The 27,698-nt window shown below is 54.7% G+C and overlaps 2 protein-coding genes and 1 pseudogene across 4 annotated transcripts; 2 read left to right on the top strand and 1 right to left on the bottom strand.

Moving 5' to 3' along the window:
- Positions 1–3,842: 3,842 nt before the first annotated feature.
- On the top strand, positions 3,843–4,885 carry LOC307056387 (cyclin-dependent kinase 4-like; annotated as a pseudogene). Its single transcript has one exon. The product of its transcript is annotated as a cyclin-dependent kinase 4-like (transcript).
- A 3,079-nt stretch (positions 4,886–7,964) lies between these two features.
- Positions 7,965–13,557, bottom strand: ZDHHC24 (zDHHC palmitoyltransferase 24; the record flags this gene model as incomplete). Its single annotated transcript, XM_079709159.1, has 3 exons — positions 7,965–8,572; positions 11,824–12,101; positions 13,277–13,557. 3 exons carry the CDS (start codon positions 13,555–13,557, stop codon positions 8,277–8,279), a joined length of 855 nt encoding a protein of 284 aa, XP_079565285.1. The 3' UTR covers positions 7,965–8,276.
- A 934-nt stretch (positions 13,558–14,491) lies between these two features.
- Positions 14,492–27,316, top strand: ACTN3 (actinin alpha 3; the record flags this gene model as incomplete). 2 transcript variants are annotated; one of them, XM_079707696.1, is made up of 21 exons in its annotated part: positions 14,492–14,641; positions 18,204–18,318; positions 18,497–18,616; positions 18,920–19,006; positions 19,085–19,172; positions 19,650–19,728; positions 19,826–19,907; positions 20,653–20,738; positions 21,045–21,137; positions 21,579–21,809; positions 21,935–22,082; positions 23,121–23,271; positions 23,805–23,913; positions 24,010–24,150; positions 24,409–24,591; positions 25,271–25,405; positions 25,501–25,680; positions 26,105–26,251; positions 26,347–26,412; positions 26,890–27,048; positions 27,131–27,316. In XM_079707696.1, the coding sequence occupies 21 exons, from the start codon at positions 14,492–14,494 to the stop codon at positions 27,287–27,289; spliced, it is 2,709 nt and encodes a 902-aa protein (XP_079563822.1). In that variant the 3' UTR covers positions 27,290–27,316. The 2 variants fall into 2 exon arrangements, with proteins under 2 accessions (XP_079563822.1, XP_079563823.1); XM_079707697.1 differs by lacking the exon at positions 26,347–26,412 and having other exon boundaries at positions 14,549–14,641.
- Between the last annotated feature and the right edge of the window lie 382 nt (positions 27,317–27,698).

Raw genomic sequence — 27,698 nt, 5'->3', positions numbered from 1 at the left:
TGCTCAAGGTGAGATGAGGGCATAGGCCCAGCCTCCTCGTCTGCCGCTTCCCTTAGGCATGTCACTCTGCTGCTGCTGCAGAATTGGCTGGGGCCTTGCCTGAGACAATCAGAGGCTTTTCTTGGGTGAGACTGAGCCCCCTGTTGCTCCCTGGGGTTCCAGAGGCTTGGCTCCTCCCAGCTCAGCTTGCAGGCAAAACACATGCTCTGATCTCCCCTTGTGAGCTCAGCAGGGGGCCCCTCTTTCTAGTCAGGGGGCCCCAGGAATAGCTGCCTTCCCACAGGAAGTCTTGGGCTCAGCCAAGGTCTCAGGCCTGTGATGCTCCATGAAGATCACCAAGGGAGAAGCTGCTGTGGGGGGGCAGAGAGTGCCGTGCAGGAGCTAGTGGCCCCAGCCCCCCACCAGGCTTCTGAAGACCACACAGCTGCTGCTCCTAACTTGGATGCTCGTGCCCAGAAAGCATCCCAGGAGAGGAAGGCTCAGCTAGACAGAGCAGAGGTGGGGCTGTGGCACACAGGAGGGGCGTCTCTGGGGTCCTGGGGAGGGGGTTTGGGAGGCAGAAGCCTAGAACTGCCAGTCAAGATGCTCTTCTCTGCCCCGGAGCCCAGATGGGTCAGGTGAGTGGCAAGTTCACTGGGCAGTGGCCATAGTGTGAGAGACTCACTGGAAAGGCATGGACCATAGGTGTTGAGTCAGGTTGAAGATTGAATGAAGGTACATGTTTAGACCTTAAGCATCAGAGACCCACAGTCCGGGCCCTTGGTGCTTCCTGGAGCCCCCTGGCTAGTCTGCCTGGCCCGCCTCACAGCCTTCTTTTGAGTTAGCGCTACCAGGGCCGCCCTGAGCCATTTGTGAGCCAGGAACCCTACTGCCTGAGGAAGGACCTATATCTTCTGTCTGACCAGGTACAGCCTAGCATGTGGCAGACAGCTCAGGCTTGTTGGAAGTACCCAAATCCCTGTGTGTTTCAGTTTCCCCAAGTGTAAAATGAGGCAGTTTGACCAGATTCAGCTGTAACATTCCTACAGTTGGCAGCCCCTCTAGAGGAAACAAGGAGTCAACTCCAGAAAGGGGGTACTTGACAGGAGTAAGTGCAGAGCTTTTGCTCTTGAGACTAAGGGCCCCAAGCTGATTGATTCTGCTGGGCAACAGCCTCTGTGCCAGAGACAGTGAGGGACAGCCCACAGTCACCCCCTGTCCTCCCCAGGGAATGAATGCATTCTGGGGCCACGTTAAGAGAAGCAAGGGGACTGGACCAGAGAAAGAGCCCCATCCCCCTCCTCTCTGCACAGTCCAGCCACTCGCAAACAAACCAACTGGATCAGGGTGGTCTAGACTTTCTAGATCAAGCTGACTGAGGCACAGCTGGAATAAGCAGGAGGTTTCGTCTGGAAATGGAAAGACAGGTAGAGCGAGTGTCGCTGTCAGAGAGATTTCAGCTTAACCTGAAGAGTCTCCTGAGAGAGCTTATTCTGATAAGGGCCTGCCCTAGCAGGTATTGGGCCCTTTGTCACTGGAGCTGTGTCACTGGGGCTGGGCCAGATGACCTCACAATCCCTTTCACTCCAGTGAAGTGATGAACTGTGTGAACTCGGAACAAAGAAGTCTGATCTGGGTTCAACTCAAAGTTATTCATGATGATGAAAGTGGAGAAACTATTCCTAAGCCCAACCTAATGTGAATTTATATGATGTAATACAATGTACCTATTATTAAAAAATATGTGAATTGTACTGGTCTGGACAGTGTAAATAAAGCAATACAAAGCAAGAAACTGTGCATGATACCCAATGCCCTCACCAGTTAGAGCTCCAAGAAACTGTACATTAAGGATGAGGAGAGTGGTGCCTTCTTTTTTTTTTTTAAGTATCTAAAAACATGTACCTACTTAGTACTATGGAATTCGGTAGTTTATAACAAGAAAACAGCCTCTCAGGAATTTCCTGGCAGTCTAGCAGTTAGGACTCGTGCTTTCACTGCAGCGACCCGTGTTCAATCCCTGGTCAGGGAACTAAGATCCTGCAAGCCTCTCCCCATTCCCCAGTACTGCTCCCATGCTACAGTTCTCTTAGCTATTCTTTAAATATGTTTATGCTTAGACATTATTTCTTGGCTCCCTATCGTAATAGGTGAGGCTTATAGCTCTCTTGTGGGAGCACCCTGCCCTCTCCTTTTCTCCCCAGTTTTTAGGTAAATCCATACTCACTGTTTGGATTACTGTGTGCAAGTTATCTACTTACTACAGAGCCAAGAATTGGGCTATAATTAAATTACCTTTTTTGTGTACTTATTTTTCATGGAGTTAATAATTGCCCTGTTTTTTTCATTTGCTTAGTTTTCTATATTATACCGATTGCTAATTCTTCCTCCTCCCAGTCTGACGGTTCCTCTTTTTTCTGTACACTTCTGTTCATCCCCTGCCTAAGTGAATGCTGTTGGCTCTCTAGAACTGCAGCGAGCACTTCTCCTGGGAATTCTGTTTGCCATGTTCTGGGCTAGATTCCCTAATTCCTGGACCCCATGTCTTTTTTCATAATTCTTCCATTTTTGGTCAGGGAACTAAGATCCCACATGCTTCATGGCATGGCCAAATAACACTAATTTGAAAAAAAAACTTGGGCTTCCCTGGTGGCATAATGGTTAGGAATCTGCCTGCCGATGCAGGGGACATGGGTTCGAGCCCTGATCTGGGAAGATCCCACATGCCACAGAGCAACTAAGCCCGTGTGCCACAACTACTGAGCCTGCACTCTAGAACCCGCGAGCCACAACTACCGAAGCCTGCACACCTAGAGCCCCTGCTCTGCAACAAGAGAAGCCACCGCAATGAGAAGCCCACATGCTGCAATAAAGAGTAGCCCCCACTCGCCACAGCTAGAGAAAGCCCGTGGGCAGCAACAAAGACCCAACGCAGCCCAAAATAAATAATCAATCAATCAATTAATTAATTTAAAAAAACCTTAAAATGTAAGACAGCAAGAGTATATAAAATGAGCAGGCAAACTTGAAAAAGAACCAAACAACCTCTAGAAATGAAAAATAAAACATTTGACACATAAAACTCGAGTTGGTACAACCACTAAAAACAAACAAAAACCAAAAAAACTTCAATAGATTGGTTTGCAGTTGATGAAAGACTTAATTGGAAGATAGATTTGTGGAAATTATTCAGAACGCCAGAAACAGAGAAAATAGGAGCTATTAAGAGACAAGGAGGGGGACTTCCCTGGTGGTCCAGTGGCTAAGACTCTGTGCTCCCAATGCAGTGGCCTAGGTTTGATCCCTGGTCAGGGAACTGGATCCCACATGCCACAACTGAGAGTTTGCATGCTGCAACTAAAGATCCTGTGTGCCGCAACTAAGACCCGACACAGCCAAATAAATATTTTTTTTAAAAAGACAAGAAGGATGGAGTAGGAAGGTCTAATCAGTTCCAGTAGAGACAAAACATCTGAAGAGATGACAGAACTTTATAGAACTGATAAAAGACATCAATTCATAGAATCAAGAAACCTAAGGAATCCCATTTAGATAAATACAAAGAAAACCACACTTGGACACATCAGTAAAATGTAGAATACCAAAGACAAAAAAATCTTAAAAGCAGTTGGAGACAGAAAGTATCTTCAAAGGAACAGTAACAACAAAACAATGAAATAGATGACAGCTGACTTACAGCAACAATAAACACCAGAAGACAGAATAATATTTTCAGTATATTGACAGGAAATAACTATTAGCCTAGAATTCTACACCCAGCAAAAAATAACTTAAAAGGGTAAAAAACTAGCCAAGATAGGACAACAGCACAAAATAAAGGAGTAGAAATATATCCAAGGTCTATGGTCAGGCCCATAGCGTCCAGCTGCCCTGGACCGAGCTCGAGTGTATGGTGCCACAGGAACCAGCTCCGGGGCCCCGACAATGGGCCGCCCCCGCAGCTCCAGACACGGGGTGAGGGTCTCCTCTGGTCTGAGAATGGCTACCCCTCGATATGAGCCAGTGGCTGAGATTGGTGTTGGTGCCTATGGGACGGTGTATAAGGCCCGTGATCCCCACAGTGGCCACTTTGTGGCCCTCAAGAGCGTAAGAGTCCCCAATGGAGGAGGTGCTGGAGGGGGCCTGCCCATCAGCACAGTCCGTGAGGTGGCTTTACTGCGGCGGCTGGAGGCTTTTGAGCATCCCAGTGTTGTGCGGCTGATGGCCGTCTGTGCCACAGCCCAAACTGACCAGGAGACCAAAGTGACCCTGGTGTTTGAGCATGTGGACCAAGACCTAAGGACATATCTGGACAAGGCACCCCCGCCAGGCTTGCCAGTGGAGACCATTAAGGATCTGATGCGCCAGTTTCTAAGAGGCCTAGATTTCCTTCATGTCAACTGCATCGTTCATCGAGACCTGAAGCCAGAGAACATTCTGGTGACAAGTGGTGGGACAGTCAAGCTGGCCAACTTTGGCCTGGCCAGAATCTACAGCTACCAGATGCACTTACACCTGTGGTTGTTACACTCTGGTACCGTGCTCCAGAAGTTCTTTTGCAGTCTACATATGCAACACCTGTGGACATGTGGAGTGTTGGCTGTATCTTTGCAGAGATGTTTCGTCGAAAGCCTCTCTTCTGTGGAAACTCTGAAGCTGACCAGTTAGGCAAGGTCTTTGACCTGATCGGACTGCCCCCAGAGGATGACTGGCCCCGAGATGTGTCTCTACCCCGAGGAGCCTTTTCCCCCAGAGGGCCCCGCCCCGTGCAGTCGGTGGTACCTGAGATGGAAGAGTCTGGAGCACAGCTGCTGCTGGAGATGCTTTTAACCCACACAAGTGAATCTCTGCCTTCCAAGCCCTGCAGCACTCTTACCTACATAAGGCAGAAGGTAACCCAGAGTGAGCCATGGCATGGAATGGTTGCAACAGAACCAAGAGAAGAGAAGCCAACACTTCCCTTCCTTTGAACATTTGAGTGGAGAGCCCCCCACTAAGTAGGTGATCTCTGCCTTCATCTCTGAGGCTATGGAGACAACTCCAACTTTTTATAGAGAATATTTTGCTGCCTTAATGACATTCCCCTCCCACCCCTCCTTTTGAGGCTTATCCTCCTCTTGCCCCCTCTGTGTCCTTACACCAAGGGGTATGTCCCTTGTTCCTCCCCTTCCCTATACCTTGATATTGGGATCCTTTTTTATACAGGAAAAACAACAAAACAAAAGAAATATATCCAAGAACGTTAATTACAATAGATAAAAATGACTAAATACTGGAACTTCCCTGACTGGCAGTCCAACGGTTAAGACTCTGTGCTTCCACTGCAAGGAGCACAGGTTTGATCCCTGGTCAGGGAACTAAGATCCCACATGCTGTGTGGCGTGGCCAAAAAAAATTGACTGTACTTCAGTTATTAGAAGACAAAGATTTAAACAATCCATCTACAGGCCATTCTTAAGAGGCAGAGAATGAAAGTAAAAGAATCAAAACTCAACACACTTGGAATAGAAGGGAACTTTCTCAGCCCAATAAAAGTCATCTATTAAATAAAAAAACACAGCAAACATATTTTATGGTGAAATATTGAAATCATTCCCTCTATTGTGAGAAACAAGTCAAGGGTAGCCACCCTTTCTTCCACCCAGACAGAGAGGCAAGAAAAATAAGAGATAGTTCCCCGGTGGTCTAGTGGTTAGGATTCTGGGCTTTCACTGCCATGGCCTGGGTTCAATCCCTGGTCGGGGAACTAAGATCCTGTAAGCTGCGTGGCACAGCCAAAAAAAATAAATAAATAAGAAAAATAAGAGATATAAAAATTAAAAAGGAAGAACAAAACTATCTTTTCATAGATATGATTATAAATACAGAAAACCCAGAAGAATTTTCAAGTAAATAAGTTTTAGATTTGCTGGACATAAGAAAATTATTTTCATAAACTATGCATGATAGCATCACAATATCAAATACATAAGAATAAATCTAACCAAAAAAGGCATGATCTTTATGAGAAAACATACATAACTTTATTGAAAACATTAAATGGAGAGATACACCATGTTCACGAACTGGAAAATTCAATTTCATGTGGATGTTGATTTTCCCCAAACTGATCTATAGATTCAGTTGGGTTCCATTCACAATTTCAAGGGGGGTTTTTATTGGTGGAACTTGACAGGCTGATTCTAAAATTTATATGGAAGAGCAAGGGCCAAGTAGATCTTAGGAGATCGTATACAGGGGTAGATAAAATGATCAGTGGGACAAGAAAGAAAAATAAATTGTGGTATATTCAATGGATCACTATACAGCAAGGAAAAGAAATGCTCTACAGCCACACACATTAATTTGGATAAATCTTAGAAACATAATATTGAAGGAAAAAGCAAATCACAGAAGAATAAACATTGTGTGGCTCCGTTCATATAAAATTCAAAAACATGCAAAACCAGTACAAACATATGTAATAAAATCACAGAGCAAAGCGAGGGGATGATTAAGACAGCACAGTGTTTCCTCTACCAGGGAGGGGCACAGCAGGGACCTCAAAGGAAATAGTATCCATTTCTTAAATGGGGGGGGGGGAGGTTGTTGTTTCTCTTTATTTTATAAATATTTCCTTGTATCTTTTCACTATAAAAAAAAACAACAAGAGAAGGTATTCTGGAAGGTGAGGGGTAAAGCAGTAGAGGAAACAGAAGTCTTCCAATGCTTATGTACGGCACAAAGTGACAGGTACACCAAGTTCCTAACAGAGTTAAAAAATAGTAATAGAGCATGCTGTTTAGAAAAACAAAGAAGTCTTAGCAGCTCAAACCTCTGTGGGCATGGGCGGGGCCTGTCAGAAGGGTGGGCTTCTCTGCGGGTTCTTGGAAGGCAAGCCTGCCATGTCACTGAAGGACTACCCCCCTCCCCCAGCAGCACTTGTAGGTTTTCACTTAACTCCATTTTTGGTCCAGTCCCTCAGCCCCACCCTCCCCAGGGCCCCCGGAGATGCAAAGCTTCTTCAAAAAGCCCCCGCCTCCACCCCAGCCGGGTAGCGAGGGGTCAGGTGGGTCCTGGGGGGCGGGGCAACCTAGCTGCTTCTCATAGAGACCTTGAATCAGTCCCGTCCCTACTGTCAGCCCCAAACCTTGCCTTCCACGGTGAACCTCTCCAGGGCTCCTGGAGGCAATGGGGCTGCCTCTTGGCCCCTCCAAGAAGGGAACGCTTAATTTCAACTTCTAATTCTCTAAGAGAGTAAATGAGCCTCTACCCACTTTCCCTCTTTCAGAATGTTATCAGGCTCTTTGGTCTAGTGCTGTCTCCCTCCTATTTTCTTTGTCTTTGTAAATTTACATCATTTTTAATTTCTTTACTATCATTTTAGATTTTAAGAGGAAACAAACTCACATGTTTAAACCTGCCACATTTAACTGGAAATGTCTATTTACTATATTTAAATAAAAGTGTTTAACAAGTAGCTCCTGAAGAGTCCAGAGAGGAGGAGCTTAGCAGTCTCAGCACCATCCAGCCAGCACGGATGCTTGAACACCCCCACCTGATTTCTCTGCCTTGATTTTTTCGGCTGTTCAAGGGTGAAGGAGAAAGCACAAAGATCTGGGTTCAAATCCGGACTCCTCCATTTACTACCCCGTGGTCTTATCACATCAAATCTCAGAGCTTTATCACCTGCATAATTGCTGCCCAGTGCACTGGGTTAGCTGGAGAGAAGTTCACTGAAATTGTTGCTGTGAAATGTTCCTAACTTATTATAAAGCACTGAACCTGGGAAAGAACTCTGGACTCTCATACCCTGGGACACTACATTCTGCCTTAACCTGCTGGCCAGCCCGCCCCCACCGCCCCGCCCCAAGGCCGCAGGAGGCAGAGCCCTGGCTGCTCACACCCTCAGGCATTCTGTGGTTCCCAGGCCTGCCAATCAGAGGAACCAAAAACAGCAGCCCTGGAAACAGTGAAGGTCCAGAAACCCACAAAGACGGAGGGAGTCCAAGAACCAAGTGGGCACTTTATTAACCTGGCAAAGGGGCAGCTGGGCAGGCCTAGCAGCCCCCTGCCAGACCCTTCGCTGTACTCAGGGGCCACTGATAGAGGCAGAGCCGCAGGGCCCAAGCCCTGGACACTAGGAGTCCAAGCTGGGCAAGGGCAAGGCTAAGGGCGGGGCTGGAGTTGCCGGAAGCAGGCATCCAGTACCAGCGTACCAGCCTGCCCCTTCTGAGGCTGGGGGTGGGCCTGAAATGAGTTATTTGAGTCCCGTCTCCTGTTCCCCACTCCTTGTACAGCTCAGGCTCTTCCTGGAGTCAGGAAGCCATGAGTCCCACATCAGCTGTGGTCTGGAAGGTGATGCCGTCCCCCGGCAACGGGGAGGCCAGGAAGGGCCAGAGCCAGACAAGGACCCAGCGGGGCCCCAGGGCCGCCTGCAGGTTGTGGGAGAGGCCCAGGTCGTAAGAGTGCTGGCCCCGAGCCCACTCCCACGTGGTCTGGCCCCTCAGCAGCAACATCCCATGGAACAGCAGTCCAGCCCCGCACAACAGTGCACCCGCCACACACGTGTCGGTCACGAAGGCCAGCGCGAACTGCGCCAGAGACACTCTGCCTGCAAGGAGAGAGCAGAGAGGGTCAAGGAGAAGCAGCAGGCCCAGCCGTCCCAGAGCCCAGCTCCTGCCCTCCTCCAGTCCCCCACTCCACCACGAAGCAGGGCGCATTCCTCCGCTCAGCAAACACTGAGTTGTTGCTCCCTGGTCAACCCATGCCGGCTGATGGAAACACACTGGTGAGACGGGCAGACACAGCCCCCTGCCCTAGATGCGACTTTCACTCATGCATCACAAACTTGTGAGCACCTCCCATGAATACCAGGATGAATGGCAGGTAGCATGTCCGACCTCAGGGAGCTCACAGACAGACATTCAAGAGATCATGTCTCAGTTACTTAATTACAGCTGTGATGTGTGTGACAATGGAAAAGTACAGCATGTTGCATCATCTTGACCCGCAGAAGGTAGTAAGTATCAGGTGAACTAATGAACTACAAGATGCCGTGAAATGTTATGTCAAGCGAGAGAAGGCAGACAACAAAAGGTTATGTATCGTATGGTGCCATTTATATGAAATGTCCCAAACAGACAAATCCATAGAGACAGAAGATTAGTGGTTGCCAGGGGCTGGGGGCACTAGGGGGAAAGAGGGAGTGACTGCTTAATGGGTACTGGGGGTGATGAAAATGGTCTGGAATTAGACAGTGGTGATGGCTGCACAACACTGCCAATGTATTACATGCAACTGAATTGTGCACTTGAAAATGGTTAAAATTATGAGTTTCATGTTATGTGAATGTTTTTTCAATAAAAAAAGAGAGCCTACTGGCGGGGAGATGACATGGAAACTTATTAAGAGGCTCAGGGAAATAAACTTCATCTATTTTGACAGTGATATTTTGGGTGATGCCTGAAGGTTAAGGAGGTATTTGCTAAGTGAAGAGGGGAGAACACATTCTGTGTGAAGGTCCTGAGGCAGGATGGAGAGGTGAGACAAGTGCGAGACAAGTGAGTGGACAGTTCTGGAAGCTCAGGAGAGAAGCCCAGGATGGATACACAGATTTGTGAGCGGTTGGTACCTGGGCGGTTCCGAGACCCGGCAGAGTGGGTAGGGAGATGAGAATGGCGTCTCAACCTCAGCCAGGAAACCAGGTCCTTAGGGATCAGATATAGGGAAACCAGGAAGGAAGGAGGAAACCCCAAAGTACAAGCCATCGGGGATGTCAAGCGTAGAGCCCTTTAAGGAGGCTGAAGGCCAGCAGTTTTATGAGGCTGAAAGGTCTCATAAGCAAGAAAAGAACACAGAAGGGTCCTCTGGGTTTTGTGGAGACAGAGGCCTGGGGACTGTGGCAGTCTCAGAGGACGGGTGGGGGCAGAAGCCAGTTTGGAGCAGGTGGAGGAATGGGTGGGAGGCAAGGAAAAGCAGCCTATAGCCCAGGCAAGTCCTTTGACTTGGCTGCTGATGGAAGAGCCAGAAGGCATGAGCTGGAAGAGGACGACGTGGGGTGAAGAGAGGCTTTGTACCAGGTGGGAAAACCCGAAGGAAGCCAGTGGAGGGAGCCTGGAGTGAGGAGGAGATGCGACCCACGGTGTGAGGGCTCCCGGCAGGGAGGAGGGGTCGGGCACCAGGAGAAGCTGGGGCAGAGAGCTTCTGCCTCCAGGACGGGACAGCCAATTCTGGACGTGCCATCTGATGTCTAATTTCCTCTGTGATGTATTTTCAGGAGAGGTTGGGGCTTGGAGGACAGGAAAGTGGGAAGGTTTGAGCTGCAGCCATTAGGTGGAGGAAGCTTATGAGAAACCAGGGCAGCCAGGCACCGCTGAGGGCCTGTTGAGGTCAGCAGCCATGAACTTGACATGACACCGACTGCCACATAGTACCAGGCATCTCTGGCAGCTCTCCGCAGCCAAGGGCAGACACAGAGAAGCCAGGAAGGCACAGCGGAAGGAAGATGGAGCAAAAAGGCTTGAGATGAGATGCTGCAGAAGGCTGGTGGAAATGCGGGCGCTACGCTGGACCTGGGGCGGTGAAGGGGGAAGGTGCTGATGGACAGAAAGGTGAGGGCCAGGAGCTCCGGAGGGGGGTCGCGGAGCACAGAGTGAGAGATGGATAGGAGACGCGGTGGGGGCAGAGAGAGGGGTGCTCTGGGAGGTGACACATTTTGGATTCTGACACGACTGGGGTGGGGATGTGGGCGTAGGGGAAGGGAGGAGGGGAGGAAAAGGTCAAGAAGCTGAGCAACTGGGGCCATTCACCCACGCTTTCAGATACCTATGCCTTCAGCAAGGCCCAGGACTGAGAGGGAGACAAGGGGCCGGAGCCCAAGTCTTCAGTGACTGCGGGGAGTGAGTGGGAGACCGTGGATAACCGGGGGTTGGGGGCGTGCAGACAGGAGCAGCTGGAGGGCTTGAGTCTCAGTGGAGGCAGGGGGGTCATGAGGAGGGCAGAGGAGGGCTGCTCAGGAAGCCAGTGTGGGCACAGGAAGACCCTGACAGCCTCACTGGGCCTCCCAAGACCCCCCCTGGGCTGCAGGGAGGGGGTCCTGGGGACAGAGCTGGGCTTGGATAGGATGAGGAGACAGAGCCACTACTCAGAGTGGTCAGGGAGTTTAGTAATTGCACGACAAGGTTACAGAGAGGACCGTGGACAGGTCAGGAGGAAGGAGTCAGGGAAAAGAAAGCCCAAAGCATTTTGGGGGGCAGAGAACAAAGTATAAAAAACCAGTGGGGTTTCTACCTTGGGTGGTGTCAGAGGAAAGTGTCAACCAGAACACAGCCTCTCAATCAGTCTCCTGATTCAAAACATCCCCTCCCCACTTCCGAAGACTGGACCTTCCCCTGCCTGTAACTTTCACTGGCTCCCCACTGCCCAGACAAGTAAGGACCATCTCCTCACACACCATTCAAGGCCCTCCACCATCCAGTCCTCACTTACTGCCCTAGCCTTAATTCTCACAATTCCCATCAAATGCCTTCACTACTCCGTGCCCAACCTCCAAGCCTTTGTTCACACTGCTCCCCTAGCTCCGAATGCCCCCCACTCAGAATGCTCTCTCACCGTCCCATTCCCCTCTAGGTGAAATCCCACTAGTCTTTCCTCCCCTGATTCTCTCAGCCAGAACTCTGTACCTAGGTTGAGGCCCTGTATTTTACCAGACCGCACACCCAAGTGAATACCAGGCTCCCTTCACCTCCCGTAATTGACATTGGGACTAGGTCCCCAGGGCGCTGCCTAGAGAACCAGCCGGAAATCCCATCGCCTACCAGAATGGGCCTCTGCCTCTCTTTGGAGGCCTCCCTGGCCCCCCACCTGTGAGCAGCATGAGCCAGGGCAGCAGGAGGAGGGCGGCGGTGTGGAGGGGTGTGTGGGCTCGCAGCAGGGCTGACAGGGCAGGGCCCAGCAGCACAGAGACGTGCAGCAGGACGCCTGCGGCGTGAAGCAGCAGACACAGGAAGGGCCGGTAGTTGTGGAAGCCCACGCAGCGGCCCAGCAGGCGGCAGTGGTGGTCCCGGCGAAGGATGCAGATGCGGCAGGCAGAGCAATGCCCACTGCGCGGTGGCACCTGGCTTTGGCACTGGTAGCAGTAACTGCAAGGAAGGAACCACAGGGTCAGTTCCCCCAGCAGCTCTGAGTGCCTCATTTCATGCTCGGTCAGCCCCTGAGCCCATCCTGGGGAAGCAGGCACAGCCCCTGCCCCCTCTAAGCTTCAGGTTCTTCACAGGTAAATGCAGCCTAAACACCACTTCCCAGGCCCTTCCATTCCTGGCACAGCAGGTCTGAGGGCTCTTCCAGCTCTGAGAGCCCCAGTCCTGAGGCCTTTCTCTGGTCTCTAACATCTGGAAGCAAACTTCTCCTGTCCTCCACTGTTACCACCTCCATCCAAGTCACCATGAGCTCCCCCATGGATTATTGCAACAGCCTCTTGCCTGGCTTCCCTGACTCCACCTTTGTCCCAACTGGTGTAGTCTCACCCCAGCAGCCAGACTGATCCTTTGAAAATCTAAGTCAGGGGAACTCCCTGGAGGTCCAGTGCTTAGGACTCCGCGCTTTCACTGCCGAGGGCCCGGGTTCGATCCCTGGCACGGCCAAGAAAAAAATAAATCAAGCAAATAAAATCTAAGTCATGTCCCTCCTCTGCTCACAACCCTCCAATGGCTCTCCATTTCACTTCTAGTAAAAAGCAAAGTCTTCGAGGTCTTACAAGGTCTTTACGTCTCTGACTTCTCCCCCCTCACTCCACTGTAGCCACACTTGCTGTTCCTGGAACATGCTGGGCACACAAATGTCTCAGAGTCTTTGCATCATCTGTTCCCTCTGCCTGGAACATTCTTCCCCCAGATGACTGTGGCTAACTCTCCCCTCTCCTTCAAGTCTTTGCTCAAATGCCACCTTCTCAATGAGGCCTACCTTGACCACCCTATTTCAAACCGCACTTTGAGTCTCCTTTATCCTGCTCTTTCTGTTTCCTTACCACCAACACCTTCTAACATTCTACATTATTTTCTGATTTATTATGCCTGAAGTTTATCATCTGCCCCCTCTCTGAAATCAGGAATATGTTTTATTGTACCTCCAGTGCCTGGAATAGTACCTTGCACGTAGTAGGTACTCAAATATTTGTAAGTGGATGAATGATACTCCTTCTGCCGTCTGGTTCAAGCGGATCTTACTGTAAACTGGTTCTAACATCTTCAGGTCCTGAGGCCCTCCCCCTGCCCAAAGCTCCCACTTCTCCCCCCGCCAGATCCCGTGCCCCACTCACGCCCAGCCCTGGCCCAGACCACGGCCGGCCAGCATCACACCCCGGATGCTGGGGTCCGAGCGCAGGAAGAGCCCCACGTTGCCCAGTAGGTTGAGCAGCTGGAAGGTTGCCAGCGCAAGCTGCAAGGTCCGGGCCAAGGGTCCCAGTGGGGGCGGCCCGGGACCCAGTACCAGCACGTAAGCCAGCTCCAGGCCCACGGCCGCGGCCCACAGTGCGGTGAGCACAAGAGGAAGCCGCGCGGACGCCGCCTCCGGGTTCCCCACAGCCCAGGGCTGCCCCATGGCCTGGACCCACTAGCGGTCGGATCCCGGGTACCCCGCCGCTTCCGTATTGGGGCGGGGAGAGTGGCAAACGGACGTCTGCTACGACCAATAGAAGCTCAGAAGCGGTGAGCGAGCGTTGAGGTTCACGGGGAGGGCCCGCAGATACGGAGATGTGATTGAACGGCCGAACGAGCCAAAGAGATGCTTGGAATCTCGTTGGCGCTAGAGCCGGTAGGGCAGCGCGGTTACAGCCCACCCTCGCAGGCCCCGCCCCTCCCGCAGAAGTCCCGCACGCTGGTCCCGCGGGCCAGCACTCCGGGAGGATTGAGTTGCAGCTTCGGTGGCGTGGGTGTTTCGCGGCTCAGCACATTCCCCCTCTCCCCCTAGTCGCCCCGATATTAATAGCCCTGCTTCGGCCCATCCAGCTGGCTTGGAGCCCCTCCCCATGCTCTAGTGTCTCCCTTCATCACCCCAGAAAACATTCAAAACAGCTCGGCGCCTCGGTGTTTCTGACTGTGAAATGGGAATAGTGCTTCCTGTTTCCCACCAGCGCGGCGCAGGAAAAGGGTCATGAGGAGGCCCAAAAGGTAGCTTCTAGAGCAGTCTGCAGCCACTATTATTATCGTCATCTTCGTTGTACACGTGAGGAAACAGACTCAGAGAGGGCCCGTGGCTTTCCCAAGAGTCACACAGCGCCCAACCTGCGGAGCCGGAACGCGAACCCCGGATCTCCGCCACGGGGTACACCCCAGTGCCCCCAAATTCTGCAGTCTCCTAGCCTCAGGACAACCTGCTGCCTGGTCCCGACCCGAGTGGCCTCGCCCCCATCCGGCCCCTCCTTCCTCCCCCATATTTAGCAGGAATCCGATCCGGGGCTGGGCCGGGCGCTACTTAACGCGGCCCCCATGTTTTGGAGCGCGCCGAGCGGAGCGGAGCCGGGAACCCGAGCGAGATGATGATGGTTATGCAGCCCGAGGGTCTGGGGACCGGGGAGGGGCCCTTCGCGGGCGGCGGCGGCAGGGGCGGCGAGTACATGGAACAGGAGGAGGACTGGGACCGTGACCTGTTGCTGGACCCGGCCTGGGAGAAGCAGCAGCGGAAAGTGAGTGTTAGCCCATTTCCTGATGGCAAAACTGAGGCCTGAGAAGCCAGGCGGTTTGTCCTTGGCATCTCAGCGGGTCAGGGGCAGAGCCTGTCTTAACCCTCAGTGCCACTTCCTCGCCCAGGCTCTGACCATCAGTCCTCTGCTGTCCCCCAGGGCCCGAAGAGAGGGCTGGAGACCCTCACGAGGGGTTTAGGAGGACAAGAAGAGTTTCTGGGGTCCCCACCCCACAGGGTTCATTCCCCTGGGCCCACTGCTCCACTTCTGCTAAGGAATATGGTTTGGGCAAAGCCCAGGAGATCCAAGTTCGGGGTGTGAGTGGGATCGGGAAGAATGGTCTTTGTCTCCACAACCCCACTCTCTAGTGAAATATTCCCAGACCCCACCTGCGGACTTGCAGCCAGGCAGCTAGAGGACTTGGGAGTGTGGGGAAGGGGTAACCGTCCCAGACCCCTTCCCCACCCTCTCTGTGTTCTCTCCAGCGTGGTGTCCGTGGTCACTCTATCCCAACTGTCAAATGAGGAAACGGGGGCTGAGATAGGACCCAAATCATATGCTGTCAGAAATCAGGGCGCCCCGCAACCTGAGGGTCTTTGCCCATTGCTTGCCCCACCCCCATTCTTTCCCAAGATACCCCTCCTCACCCCAGGGGCCCTGAATCTGCTGAAAAGGCCACAAGGTCGGGGAGGAGGGGAGCCCTGGGTTCCCTTTCGTGGTAGGTAACCTGACTCTCTGGCCAGATAGACACTTCGTGCTGAGGCAGCACCTTGGAGAGCTGAGAGGGGCACATGGGCAGCTGCTGCCCAGGCCCAGCCTTGTAAGGCACTCGGGCCTCCCCTCCCCGATCTATTTTCACTCCCAGACTTTCCCAAGTGGAGGGGGCAGGACACCTGGGGACCCAAAAGAGAAAATGATCCAGGCTGGAGTGAGGAAACTTTGGGGAGTGTGTCAGAACGGCGGTAGGAGTGTACCACGAGGTCATTAGACCCTGCTCAGCACTTGCCAACAGTGTATGAGTCCAGGAAAGGGCAGGGGAACAGGGGTGTTTGGTGGAATTTGCAGGATCTGAGAATCCCAGAATTTAGAATCAGAGCATTTCCGCTGGGTTAGTTGATAGGAGACGACCCCAGCGGCTGGGAGGCTCAGCTGACTCGGCTAGGGTGCCCGGGGTGACACACCTCCCCCCCAGGTTCCTCCTGCACCTGTCTCCAAGCAGGGCTGTGGTCCTTGGGTCCAGCAATCTCCCGGTGATGTCATCCCTGCCCCTGGCTCCAGCTGCCATCTGCTCTGCAACAACTCCTATCCCCACCCCCCACCCATGCCTCTCCCAGATCCAGGTCCACATGCCCCTCATAAGATACAGGCTAGTCTGTAACTTGCTTTCATCACTTAAAATATCAGGAGAATCCTTCCGACCCAACTTACAGCCACCCACCTCATTGACTCATTCAGTGATTGCACAGAGTAGACGCTATGTAAATTCATCATCACCCCCTGCAGTTGGACATTCCGGTTGTTTCTCATCTAACATTGTTTATTACAATGTAATGAACATCTCTGTGCTCAGCTTTAGTCTCACCCCCATGCCTGCTTCTCCTCCATGTCTTGAAGCACTCCTGCCTCCCGCACCTGATAACCGAGTGCTCTTTATTCAACCTCATTGCAAACATTCATTCGTTGTTTCTTAGGGAGGTCCTAGTATGTGCCAGGCACTGTTTTAGGTGCCAGCAATTCAGCAGGGGACAAAATTAAAGACATCGCCTCAGGGAGCTTATATTCTAGCAAGGACAAATGTTTCCATCTCATCCACTTGATCCTGCCCTGTCCCACTCACTGACACCCTTCCTCCCTCACCCTGGTCTCAGTCGGCACCTCCTCACTTCTCCCTTCTGCTCTGCCAAGCCATTTGTCTCCCCTCTGCAACCAGAACGAGCTTTCTAAAACACAGTGCTGCCCCTCCCCCTCCTGTGCCTGAAAGCTTCCCCTGTTGCCCTCAAGATCAAGTTCAGACTCCCTGGCTTAGCACTCAAGATCGTGCATGACCTGGCTTCTGCCGCCCCTCCGGCCTGCCTTTCACCACGTATGCCCCAACACCCGCAGAGCGGTGCCCAGATAGCTGTAACTCCGCAAACCTAGTAACCGTTTCTCATCGCCAAGCACTTGACCTTGTGGCTGCGCCTGCCTGGGATGCCCTTGCCTGCCCTTCCCTGCCTGAGTAACTCCTGCTCTTCCATCACAGTTCTGATCAATTATTAACCTTCCCCAAGAGGTCCCCCACTTGATATGAAGAACTCCTCCCCTAGTCTCCCCAATACTAGTCTCTCCCAGCACTTCTCAGACCAACAGGACTCTGACTGACTGTGAGTTCCTTTAGGGCAAGGAGCAAATCTCATTAAAAGTCATGTTTGTCAAATGAAAGAATGCCCCTTCCTCCACCACGGAGGCCTCACCCAGTCCTGCCTTTCCTTCAGCCCTATCTCGACCCAGAGCATCTGAGACTCCAGGGCTGGAAGGAAGTCCAGAGAATCCAACTGCCCTCTCTTGTGCTCAGGGCCCCGTCAGTTTAGTGCTCAGTACCCACTTACACAGCGGAGGGAAAGAATTCCAAATGATTTCCAGGGCCACCTCCCTGGAGTATCTGCTTTGCGGTGGCGGGGAGATGCTCTCAATTCCAGAATCCTGCAAGGTCAGGGGAAGAAGGACCTGAGACATCACTGAGTCTGAACCCTTAATTGTGCAAATGGAGAGACTGAGCCCAAGAGAGGTCAAGGGGCATATCCCAGGTCACAGAGAGTGAGTAGCTCAGCTGGGATTGGAGCCCAAGTATGGATTCCACCAAGGACTGCTGATGGCAGAGTCCAGGTCCTCGAGGCTTGGTAGGTTGGTAGAAACTTGTGCAACAAGCTCTAGGTCACTGCCATCCCCCAAAGACTCACAGTCATATACCACCCTTCCCATCTCAGACAGAGGCTGAAGCGGAAGCACACTCTGGCCGGAGAGGGAGGGCATTCTCCTCCAGAAACTAGGTCAGGCTGGGCCTGAGTGTCCAGCTGATCCTCTACAGCCTACAGAAAGCTCTTGCAGCCTCATGGTCTGCTTGAAGGCCAGTTCACGACAGCCTTAAGAGGTCGGTGAGGCTGAGATAATAAAAACACAGGTGCACAGTCCCTCAGAGCCATCTGTGCTTCAACCCAGAATTTTTCAGATTTGAGGCAGTATCACCCTGCACTGACCCTTGTGCCTCAGAGAGCCCCATACTTTGGAGTGTCTGCTTTACAGGTTTCTAATTCCCCCTTCAGTGCTTGAGACTGGCACAAGCTGTTGTACCAGCAGTGAGGCACCCCAAGTCCAAACTGGGACCTGAATGGGCCCCAGACCCCATTTCTCCTTTTCCAGGAGAATTAAATCTCAGAGAGGGAAAGGGGCTGGCCTCAGATGCACAGCAAGTCAGTAGCTGAGCCAGTACTTGAATCCAGTGCCTTGGGCTCTGAGATCTGCCCTGACAGAGGAGCCAGGGCGCTGTCCTCAGCACTAGGGTCTGAGCACTGTCCTCTGCCCCCAGACCTTCACTGCCTGGTGCAACTCGCACCTGCGCAAGGCTGGCACCCAGATCGAGAACATCGAGGAGGATTTCCGCAATGGCCTCAAACTCATGTTGCTCCTGGAGGTCATTTCAGGTGAGGGGTGCAAATCAGTGCACAGGGACCCCAGGACCCAGGGGAAAACCCAGAGAGCTGGGGGAGTGGTGGCATCAGAGTGCTGGAGGGGGATTGCTGAGGGAAGGGGAAGATTGAGGACCATGTCTTCAGCTTCCTCTCATGACCTTTGACCCTTGACCTCTCCCCTCACACCCAGGAGAGAGGCTGCCCAGGCCAGACAAAGGCAAGATGCGTTTCCACAAGATCGCCAATGTCAACAAGGCCCTGGACTTCATTGCCAGCAAGGGGGTGAAGCTGGTGTCCATCGGTGCCGAAGGTAAGGCGGTGGCAGGAGGAGGCCTGGGCAGGGGCCGGGGGTGCAGTCCCTCATCTCAACAATGGGGATAACCGTGCGTGCCTCGCAGGAGGGACTGTCCGGAGCGAAGGTACCCAAAGTGCCAGCGCAGGACCTGGCGCCCAGTAGGTGTTCAGTGAATCATTTTGAAGGAAAATGATCGAGCACCTGCCTACTAGGTGCTGGCCCTGGGTTGGGGACAAGGGCCAGAGGGCAGAGCAGGGGGAAGGGCAGCCAAGGCCTCGAGTGCCAGGTGGAGTGTGTCTCCACCCACCCCCCCTGCAGAGATTGTCGACGGGAACCTGAAGATGACCCTGGGCATGATCTGGACCATCATCCTTCGCTTCGCCATCCAGGACATCTCCGTGGAAGGTGAGCGGCGAGGTAGGTAGGGTGAGAGGGCTGGCCCAAAGCCCTCCCCAGCCAACACTCACCCCCGTCCCCGCCCAGAAACCTCGGCCAAGGAGGGCTTGCTCCTGTGGTGTCAGCGGAAGACGGCGCCGTACCGCAACGTCAACGTGCAGAACTTCCACACCAGGTCCGTCTGCCCATCAGCGTGTGGGGCCTCAGCCGGGCTCTGGGCCCTGGCATAAGCCACAGAGCAGGAGAGGTCACAGCCAACTTCCTGCAACAGTGTCTGAAAATAGGAGGACTCGGTCAATGTTGAATCGAATCCAGGAGGGCAAGGGGGAAATTCCTGGAGGAGGGAGCACGGGAGACATCCCGGGAAGGGTGTTCCAGCCAGAGGGAACCGTGTGAGCAAAGACCTGGAGACCAAAAACATCTAGAAACTGGTGTAGCTTAAGCACAAGGATGTGAAGGAGCCATGATGAGCTTGGAGGAAATGGTCCCAAGTTGGCAATCAAGGGCCTTAAATGCCAAGCCAAGGAGTTTGGACTTTACTCCATTTTACAGATGAGGCCGTCCTGATAGGGGTGCTCCTGGGACAAGGGTAGGACAGGGCCACAGCTTGAACCCAGGCCTGACGCCCACACCCCCCCTTCTCTCCATGCAGCTGGAAGGACGGCCTGGCCCTCTGTGCTCTCATCCACCGGCACCGCCCCGACCTCATTGACTACGCCAAACTGCACAAGGTAAGCCTCTGCCACCCCCAGCCCCGACTCCCCAGTCTCTGCCCTCAGCTGACCTTTCACCTCTCCCGCTCCACCCCCCACCCCGCACACCATCTAGGATGACCCCATTGGCAACCTGAACACTGCCTTCGAGGTGGCAGAGAAGTACCTGGACATCCCCAAGATGTTGGACGCAGAAGGTGAGAGTGAGCCTCGCCCAGGCGAGGACTCCCCTTACGCACCAGTCGGCACGGTCCTACCTCCACACCTTTGCCCCTGCTTCTCCCTCCTCCTGGAATGCTCTGCCCCTCACCCTGCTCCCTGGCCAGAATCCTCCCTGCCAATAGGCCCCCTTCTCCAGGAGCCCGTATCCGGTCCCCTGTCCCTCTCCACCCAGTGGAACCAGGCTCTGCCGCCTCTGCCTTACGTAATGGCTCCAACTTCTACCCCCATCCCAGTAACCTGGGTCACCTGGCGGCATGATGGGCACCCATCCTGGGAGCTGCTCTCGGGTGGGTCCTGCCTCTTGTCCCTGTGCCCAAAAGGCTTTAGTCAGTTGAACCAGCAAACATTTTCTGGGCACCTACTGTGCCTGGTACCCTGGATGTGAACTTAGGAGAAAGACAGACAAAGAGACAGACCAAGGTATGGGATGGTTAGAGACACCAGGCAGTGTGGACCGGCGCCTCATCAGGGCTACAGTGTCTGCTCACTCACCCACGCCCTCATGCTCTCCTCACCCCACAGAGGGGGAGGTTGCTAGGCCCTGGGGTGATCCGAGAGGGCTCCAGGGAAGAGCTGGGTTTGGGGCATCTGGCAGCTAGCGGCCATGACTAGATGTCTCTGCACCCTACCGTCCCGAGGGAACTCTCTGCCTGGGTGGGGACATGAGCCCACTCCCCACCCCTGGCTTCGGCCAGTCGACACCTCGCTGCCGTCCTACAGACATCGTGAACACCCCGAAGCCCGATGAGAAGGCCGTCATGACCTACGTTTCCTGCTTCTACCACGCCTTCGCGGGGGCGGAGCAGGTAGGAGCTCAGCTGCTGCTGCCTGGGCTGGGCGTGTGGGCCTTGGCGGCATCTCCACGTTTGGAGGTGCCAGGCCCCATGTGGGTGGGAGTGCCATTGTCCCAGCTGCACATACTCGATCCTTGGGGGAGCTCAGGCGCAGAGGCCTCTGGCCTGGGAACCCATCCTTACCCTACAAGATGTGCCCCCTCATCCTCTCTTCTGTTGCATGGGCCCAGGTGTGAAGGGTTTACAGAGGGAGGCTGGGTCGGGGGTGTCTGTGGCAGCTTGTTCTAACGCCAGCCCTTGTGCCCACTCTCACCACAGGCAGAGACAGCCGCCAACAGGATCTGCAAGGTGCTGGCCGTGAACCAGGAGAACGAGAAGCTGATGGAGGAGTACGAGAAGCTGGCCAGTGAGGTGAGGCTGGGGCTGAGAGGACCTCCCCCTCTTCCCTACCTGTGCTCTCCCAACCCAGCTGAGCCCTGGCCTGGACCTGCAGAGCCTCCTTCTCCTCAGAGTAGCCGTGGCCTCTCCCAGCCTCCTCCTGCCATCTTTACCCACCCCCTGCCCCCTTCCGCCCACCCAGGCTCCTGTCATTCACTCATCATCCATCCAGTTACTCGTTCATTTCTCCATTCACTCATCTTTAGGCAGTCTCCTGGCCCTTTGTGCTTTGCCGACCTACACTGGTCCCTGGACTCAGAAGTTAACCATCCTGCTCCTGCCCTGACGAGCGGGGACCCCCACTCTGCTTGAGGCCCGAGCTTCTGGCCACAGCTTGGGTGTGGGTGGAGAGGGGTGGGCGAGGTGGGCAGGCCCGCTCAGCGCTCTCTGCCCTGCCCCTGCCTGGCCCCGCAGCTGCTGGAATGGATCCGCCGCACCGTGCCGTGGCTGGAGAACCGCTTGGGCGAGCCCAGCATGACCGCCATGCAGCGCAAGCTGGAAGACTTCCGGGACTACCGGCGCCTGCACAAGCCGCCCCGCGTGCAGGAGAAGTGCCAGCTGGAGATCAACTTCAACACATTGCAAACCAAGCTGCGGCTTAGCCACCGGCCCGCCTTCATGCCATCTGAGGGCAAGATGGTCTCGGTGAGCCAGGCCAGGGGAGATGGTGACCCCGGCCCTGCCCACATCCTCCGGGTGACCTTGGACTCTCTGTCTCCATCTGTATAATGGGTGAACTGTGATGGCGGGCACCTCTGCCTGCCCCACAGGACATTGCCAACGCATGGCGGGGGCTGGAGCAAGCGGAGAAGGGCTACGAAGACTGGCTGCTCTCGGAGATCCGGCGCCTGGAGCGGCTGCAGCACCTGGCAGAGAAGTTCCAGCAGAAGGCCTCCCTGCACGAAGCCTGGACCCGGGGTAGGTACCTCCGGGGCCTGATTCTGTCCTGGGGTGGAGACTGGTCGGGGGTAGGTGTTCTGCAACGAAGCTGGAGATCTGTTTTCTAGTCCCACCCTGACTTGCTGTGCAGTCAAGTCACTGCCCCTTTTGGGGCCACAGCTTCTTTATCTGTAAACTCAGGCCCCTAACTTTCTCCTGGCTCTGGTCTTCTGTAGGTCTGCTCTGATTAATTTGTCATTTAGCACTTTATTTGTGTATGTGGCACGTATCCAAAGGTGAGTCCCCCCCCAACATCACTTACATTATACCCAAAGTATACTGATGCCAAAATATTGCATGAATCAAATATATCACTGGGTGAAAACATTCGCTCTGTATTCTATCAAGGATTTTAATCCTATAACTGAATGAGTCCTGCTTAAAAAAATAATGAACACTAATAATGGATTATGGACATATTGAATAGCAGTGGTTTGACAGAATAATTCCTTAAATATACGGCCATTTATGTGATCCTGACAGGTCTTTGAACTTCTAAACCTCAGTTACCTTCTCTGCAAAATGCAGAGGCACTCAATAAATGGTTGCTGCTGCAATTACTGTGACTGTGGTCTTATTGGCATAATTATGGTAACTGTCATTCTCAAAGCACTTTTACATTCATTATTCATTCATCCAACAAATATTCATAGAGAGTCTACCAAGTGCCAGGCACTGGGTAAGCAAAGGAAAATGGATCAAGGGCTCCACTGGGTTCACAGAGTCATTGGAAAGCACTTTGCGATCGAATAATACCAAAAGCGTACCAAGGGCCACCCCAAATCGTGCAGGGTCAAGGGACCCTGACATCACTCACGGGCCATGCCCTGGAACAGGAGCTTCACTTAACTTTATCACACTAGTGTCTCAGAGCAAACCCCGAGGGTAGGCTCGGCAGTTGTGATCACCTACATTTCACAGATGAGGACCCTCCATGGTCACACAGCCCGGCTTGGACCCCCTGCTCCTGTCGCGGCTGCTGCTGTGGTGACCTGAGCCGGGCCTCTCTCCGAGCAGGGAAGGAGGAGATGCTGAGCCAGCGGGACTATGAGTCGGCTTCGCTGCAGGAGGTGCGGGCGCTGCTGCGGCGCCACGAGGCCTTTGAGAGTGACCTGGCGGCGCACCAGGACCGCGTGGAACACATCGCTGCGCTGGCCCAGGAGCTCAAGTAGGCGCGGATTGCTGCCGGGCAGCCCGGGGTGACCACGCCCCTACCTGGCCCCCACCCCCTCTCCCCGCTCCCATAGCCCTCCAGACCTTTTGCTTTCCCTGCCTTGGTACCCACGTCCTTCCCCGTCACCACTTACTCTGCCCTCCTGTAACCCTCTCCCCATCTCCGGACCCCGCTCTGCTATCCATGTTCTTCCCACACTGGCGCTCGACGTGCCCCCAAACCTGGCGGCTCCTTTCAGCTTCAGGCAGGCCCAATCCTCACCAGCAGCCTGGGCCTTGTGCCACCTCTTGGAAACCGGCCCCCGAAACTCCAGGCCCTGCCCCTCCAGGGACTGGAGCTGAGGACCCCCTTCTCCCGGGAATGCGCTGGGAAGCCCCTGCGCTAGGAAAGCCCCGCTTCGCCCCCACCTCCCCTGGCTCCCTTATGCCTTCACCACCACTGTGCCCAGGTTCCAGCCCCCGGAGGGCAGTCAGGAAGGAATCTGGGCTGGAGTCTGGCGCCAAAGTTGCCCCCCTTCCCGCCCCCAGTGAGCTAGACTACCACGAGGCGGCCTCGGTGAACAGCCGCTGCCAGGCCATCTGCGACCAGTGGGACAACCTGGGCACGTTGACCCAGAAGAGGCGGGATGCGCTAGAGGTGAGGCTGGGGGCCAGGGAGGTGGAGGCTGGACACTGGAGGAGGTGAGAGGGCCTGCTGGGCAGGCGGCTGACTGGCCGTCCCTGTGGCCCCTAGCGGATGGAGAAGCTCCTAGAGACCATCGACCAGCTGCAGCTGGAGTTTGCTCGGCGGGTAGCACCCTTCAACAACTGGCTGGACGGCGCCGTGGAGGACCTGCAGGACGTGTGGCTGGTGCACTCAGTGGAGGAGACCCAGGTGGGCACAGGGGTTCCAGGTGTGGGGCGGTTGGATGGGATGACAGGGAAGCGGCCTGTTTCTGTCAGCCACCCCTTGGGGCTCCTGGGGAATGGGGGACCAGAGAAGAACACCAGTTCCCGAGTGCTGGGAGACGGAAGGCCTGGGTTCTCCTGCCAGTGCTGCCCTGGCCCCACTGGATGGCCCGGAGCACGCTGCTGCCCTTTGTTGCTGCGGGAAGTAGGGGCGCTGGTTGATGCTTCCTGCCTGCCCTCCCAGAGCCTGGTGACAGCACACGAACAGTTCAAGGCAACATTGCCCGAGGCCGACCGAGAGAGGGGAGCCATCCTGGGCATCCAGGGTGAGATCCAGAAGATCTGCCAAACATACGGGCTGCGGCCCAGCTCCGCCAACCCCTACATCGCCCTCAGCCCACAGGACATCAACACCAAGTGGGAAATGGTCAGTGCCGCCTGTGGCCTTTCCCTGCCTCCCCCTGCTCAGATGCATTCTAACCACCCTGATCTGTAAAATGGCCGTAACAGCAGCATTTTCCTGTGAGGCGTGATTTTTTCTTTCTTTTTTTTTTGGCTGTGTTGGGTCTTCGTTGCTGCACACAGGCTTTCTCTAGTTGCAGCGAGCGGGGGCTGCTCTTCGTTGTGGTGCACAGGCTTCTCATTGAGGTGGCTTCTCTTGTTGTGGAGCGCGGGCTCTAGGCAGGCGGGCTTTAGTAGTTGTGGCTCGCGGGCTCTAGAGCGCAGACTCAGTAGCTGTGGTGCACATGGGCTTAGTTGCTCCGTGGCATGTGTGATCTTCCCAGACCAGGGCTCGAACCTGTGTCCCTTGCATCGGCAGGCAGATTCTTAACCACTGCGCCACCAGGGAAGCCCTTGTCAGGCCTGATTGAAGCAGAATTAGATCTGGTGTGTGGACATCCTTTATAAGACAATCTAAGTTCATGAAGAATGATGTCATGGGCCCCATTTTGCAGATGAGGAAACGAGCCTAGAGAGGCTGAGTGCTCAGAGCTTGCCCCCCACAGCCCTGAGGCCTTGGCTCAGAGTGGCGGGAGCAGTGTGAGGGGCTGGAGCCCATCTCCCACTCCCAGAGCTGCCCCTGGCACAACCAGCCTCCCTCCCAGGTCCGAAAGCTGGTACCCAGCCGTGACCAGACGCTGCAGGAGGAGCTGACAAGGCAACAGGTGAACGAGAGGCTCCGGCGGCAGTTTGCAGCCCAGGCCAATGCCGTCGGGCCCTGGATCCAGGGGAAGGTGGAGGTAAGGCTGGGATCATGGAGCCAGCCCGGGAGAGCAGGGCCAGGGCTGGGCCACCGGGAGCTGGGAGCCCTCATTCTGCCCGGCTCCCCCTGCAGGAAGTGGGGCGCCTGGCAGCGGGAATGGCCGGCTCTCTGGAGGAGCACATGGCAGGGCTGCGGCAGCAGGAGCAGAACATCATCAACTACAAGAGCAACATCGACCAGCTGGAGGGTGACCATCAGCTGCTGCAGGAGAACCTGGTGTTCGACAATAAGCACACCGTCTACAGCATGGAGGTGGGATCACACCCGCTCAGGACAGAGGGGAGGCGGCACTGGCTGGGGAAGCCTGGGGCGGCCACAGCTGGACACAGCACATCTGCCCCAGGGGTTCCCCAGTTCAGCGTGGCCAGGTCCCCCAATGTACTTGTGGGGATACTGAGACCCAGCGAGTGAAAGTGACCTGGCCAGTCACAGAGCAGTCTAAACCCAGGCCTGGATTGGCCATGGCCGGTTGATCAATACGTAATACGTAATAAATCATCAAACTTTAAGGCAGGAAGGGCCACTGGACGTCACTCTGTGGAACCTCCAGATGGGGACAGAGGCCCAGCAAGGGGGAGGACTTGCCCAGGGTCAATACAGTGAATTGGGGGTGGAGCCAGACCTAGTGGCCAGGCACTGGCCACCTACTGACCCAGCCTGTCTTCTGCTTTCCCAGCACATCCGTGTGGGCTGGGAGCAGCTGCTCACCTCCATTGCCCGCACCATCAACGAGGTGGAGAACCAGATACTGACCCGAGACGCCAAGGGCCTGAGCCAGGAGCAGCTCAACGAGTTCCGGGCATCCTTCAACCACTTTGACCGGGTCAGCAGGGGCTTAGCCCTGTGCGGTGGTGGCCTTAGGGGCAGCGTGGGGGCGGGTGCTGGGGACTGAGCCTGACGTCTGCTCCCTCACTACAGAAGCGGAATGGCATGATGGAGCCCGACGACTTCCGGGCCTGCCTCATCTCCATGGGCTACGACCTGGTGAGTGTCCCCCAGCCGCGTCCCAGCCGTCCCACCTGTGCCTGTGTCCCTCCCACCTCACACACGACCTCATTTCCTCCTCACCCACCCGCTGGGGCTGGGGAGAATTACCCCATTTCACACAGGGGCTACCAAAGGCTCAGAGAGGTAAATTAACTTGCCCAAAGACACTAGATTTGGACCTTGTTCTGTGTGACTCCAAAGCCTGAGCTTGCAACGTTTCTACATCACAGCAACAGCACTACAGAGAGGCCCAGGAAAAGGTCAGGACCGACGGGCAGCAGGGGGCACTGCCGTGGGCAGGAAGCAGAGCACAGCCTAGCAGAAAGGATTTCCCAGACCTAGAGCTAAGGCTGCAGCGGATGGTCTATGGAGAAAGGGGGCACCTTGTCGCTGGAGCTGCCAGGCCAGGGGGACACCAGGAGCCCTCCTGACTTAAGCACCCCCGGGCACGGTGCCCGGCCTCTAACCCTGCAGGGGGAAGCGGAGTTTGCTCGAATCATGACCATGGTGGACCCCAACGCAGCCGGGGTCGTGACCTTCCAGGCCTTCATCGACTTCATGACCCGAGAGACAGCCGAGACCGACACGGCTGAGCAGGTTGTGGCCTCGTTCAAGATCCTGGCGGGAGACAAGGTGAGTCCCTGGCGGTGCAGGGGGCTGGCGGGCAGGGGCAGGGAACAGGACCTGTGGGCCCTCAATCCTTCTTCTTCCCCAGAACTACATCACGCCTGAGGAGCTGCGGCAGGAACTCCCAGTGGAGCAGGCCGAGTACTGCATCCGCCGCATGGCGCTCTACAAGGGGGCCGGGGCTCCAGCTGGAGCCCTGGACTATGTGGCCTTCTCCAGTGCCCTCTACGGGGAAAGCGACCTCTGACCTTGACCCCTGAGCTTCTCTATGCAAGTCCGAAGAGAGGGTGCTTCCTCTGGCTGATCCCATCTATCCCTCGGAGCAAGGGCCCTTGAGAATGACCGGCCAAGTGTTTCTCAATAAAAAGCCATAGTGGGGTTTCCCTGGTGGCGCAGTGGTTGAGAGTCCACCTGCTGATGCAGGGTACACGGGTTCGTGCCCCGGTCCAGGAAGATCCCTCATGCCGTGGAGAGGCTGGGCCCGTGAGCCATGGCCGCTGAGCCTGCGCGTCCGGAGCCTGTGCTCCGCGATGGGAGAGGCCACAACAGTGAGAGGCCTGCGTACCGCAAAAAAAAAAAAAAAAAAAAAAAAAAAAAGCCATAGTGGGCCCCTCTCCATCTCCTGGGCAGGACCAGTTGCCTGACCTTGACCCTCC

This window comes from Hyperoodon ampullatus (assembly GCF_949752795.1).
Source record: "Hyperoodon ampullatus genome assembly, chromosome: 7".
Taxonomy (NCBI): domain Eukaryota; kingdom Metazoa; phylum Chordata; class Mammalia; order Artiodactyla; family Ziphiidae; genus Hyperoodon; species Hyperoodon ampullatus.
The sequence above is the reverse complement of the archived record's forward strand: the minus strand, read 5'-3'. Positions and strand labels throughout refer to the sequence as shown.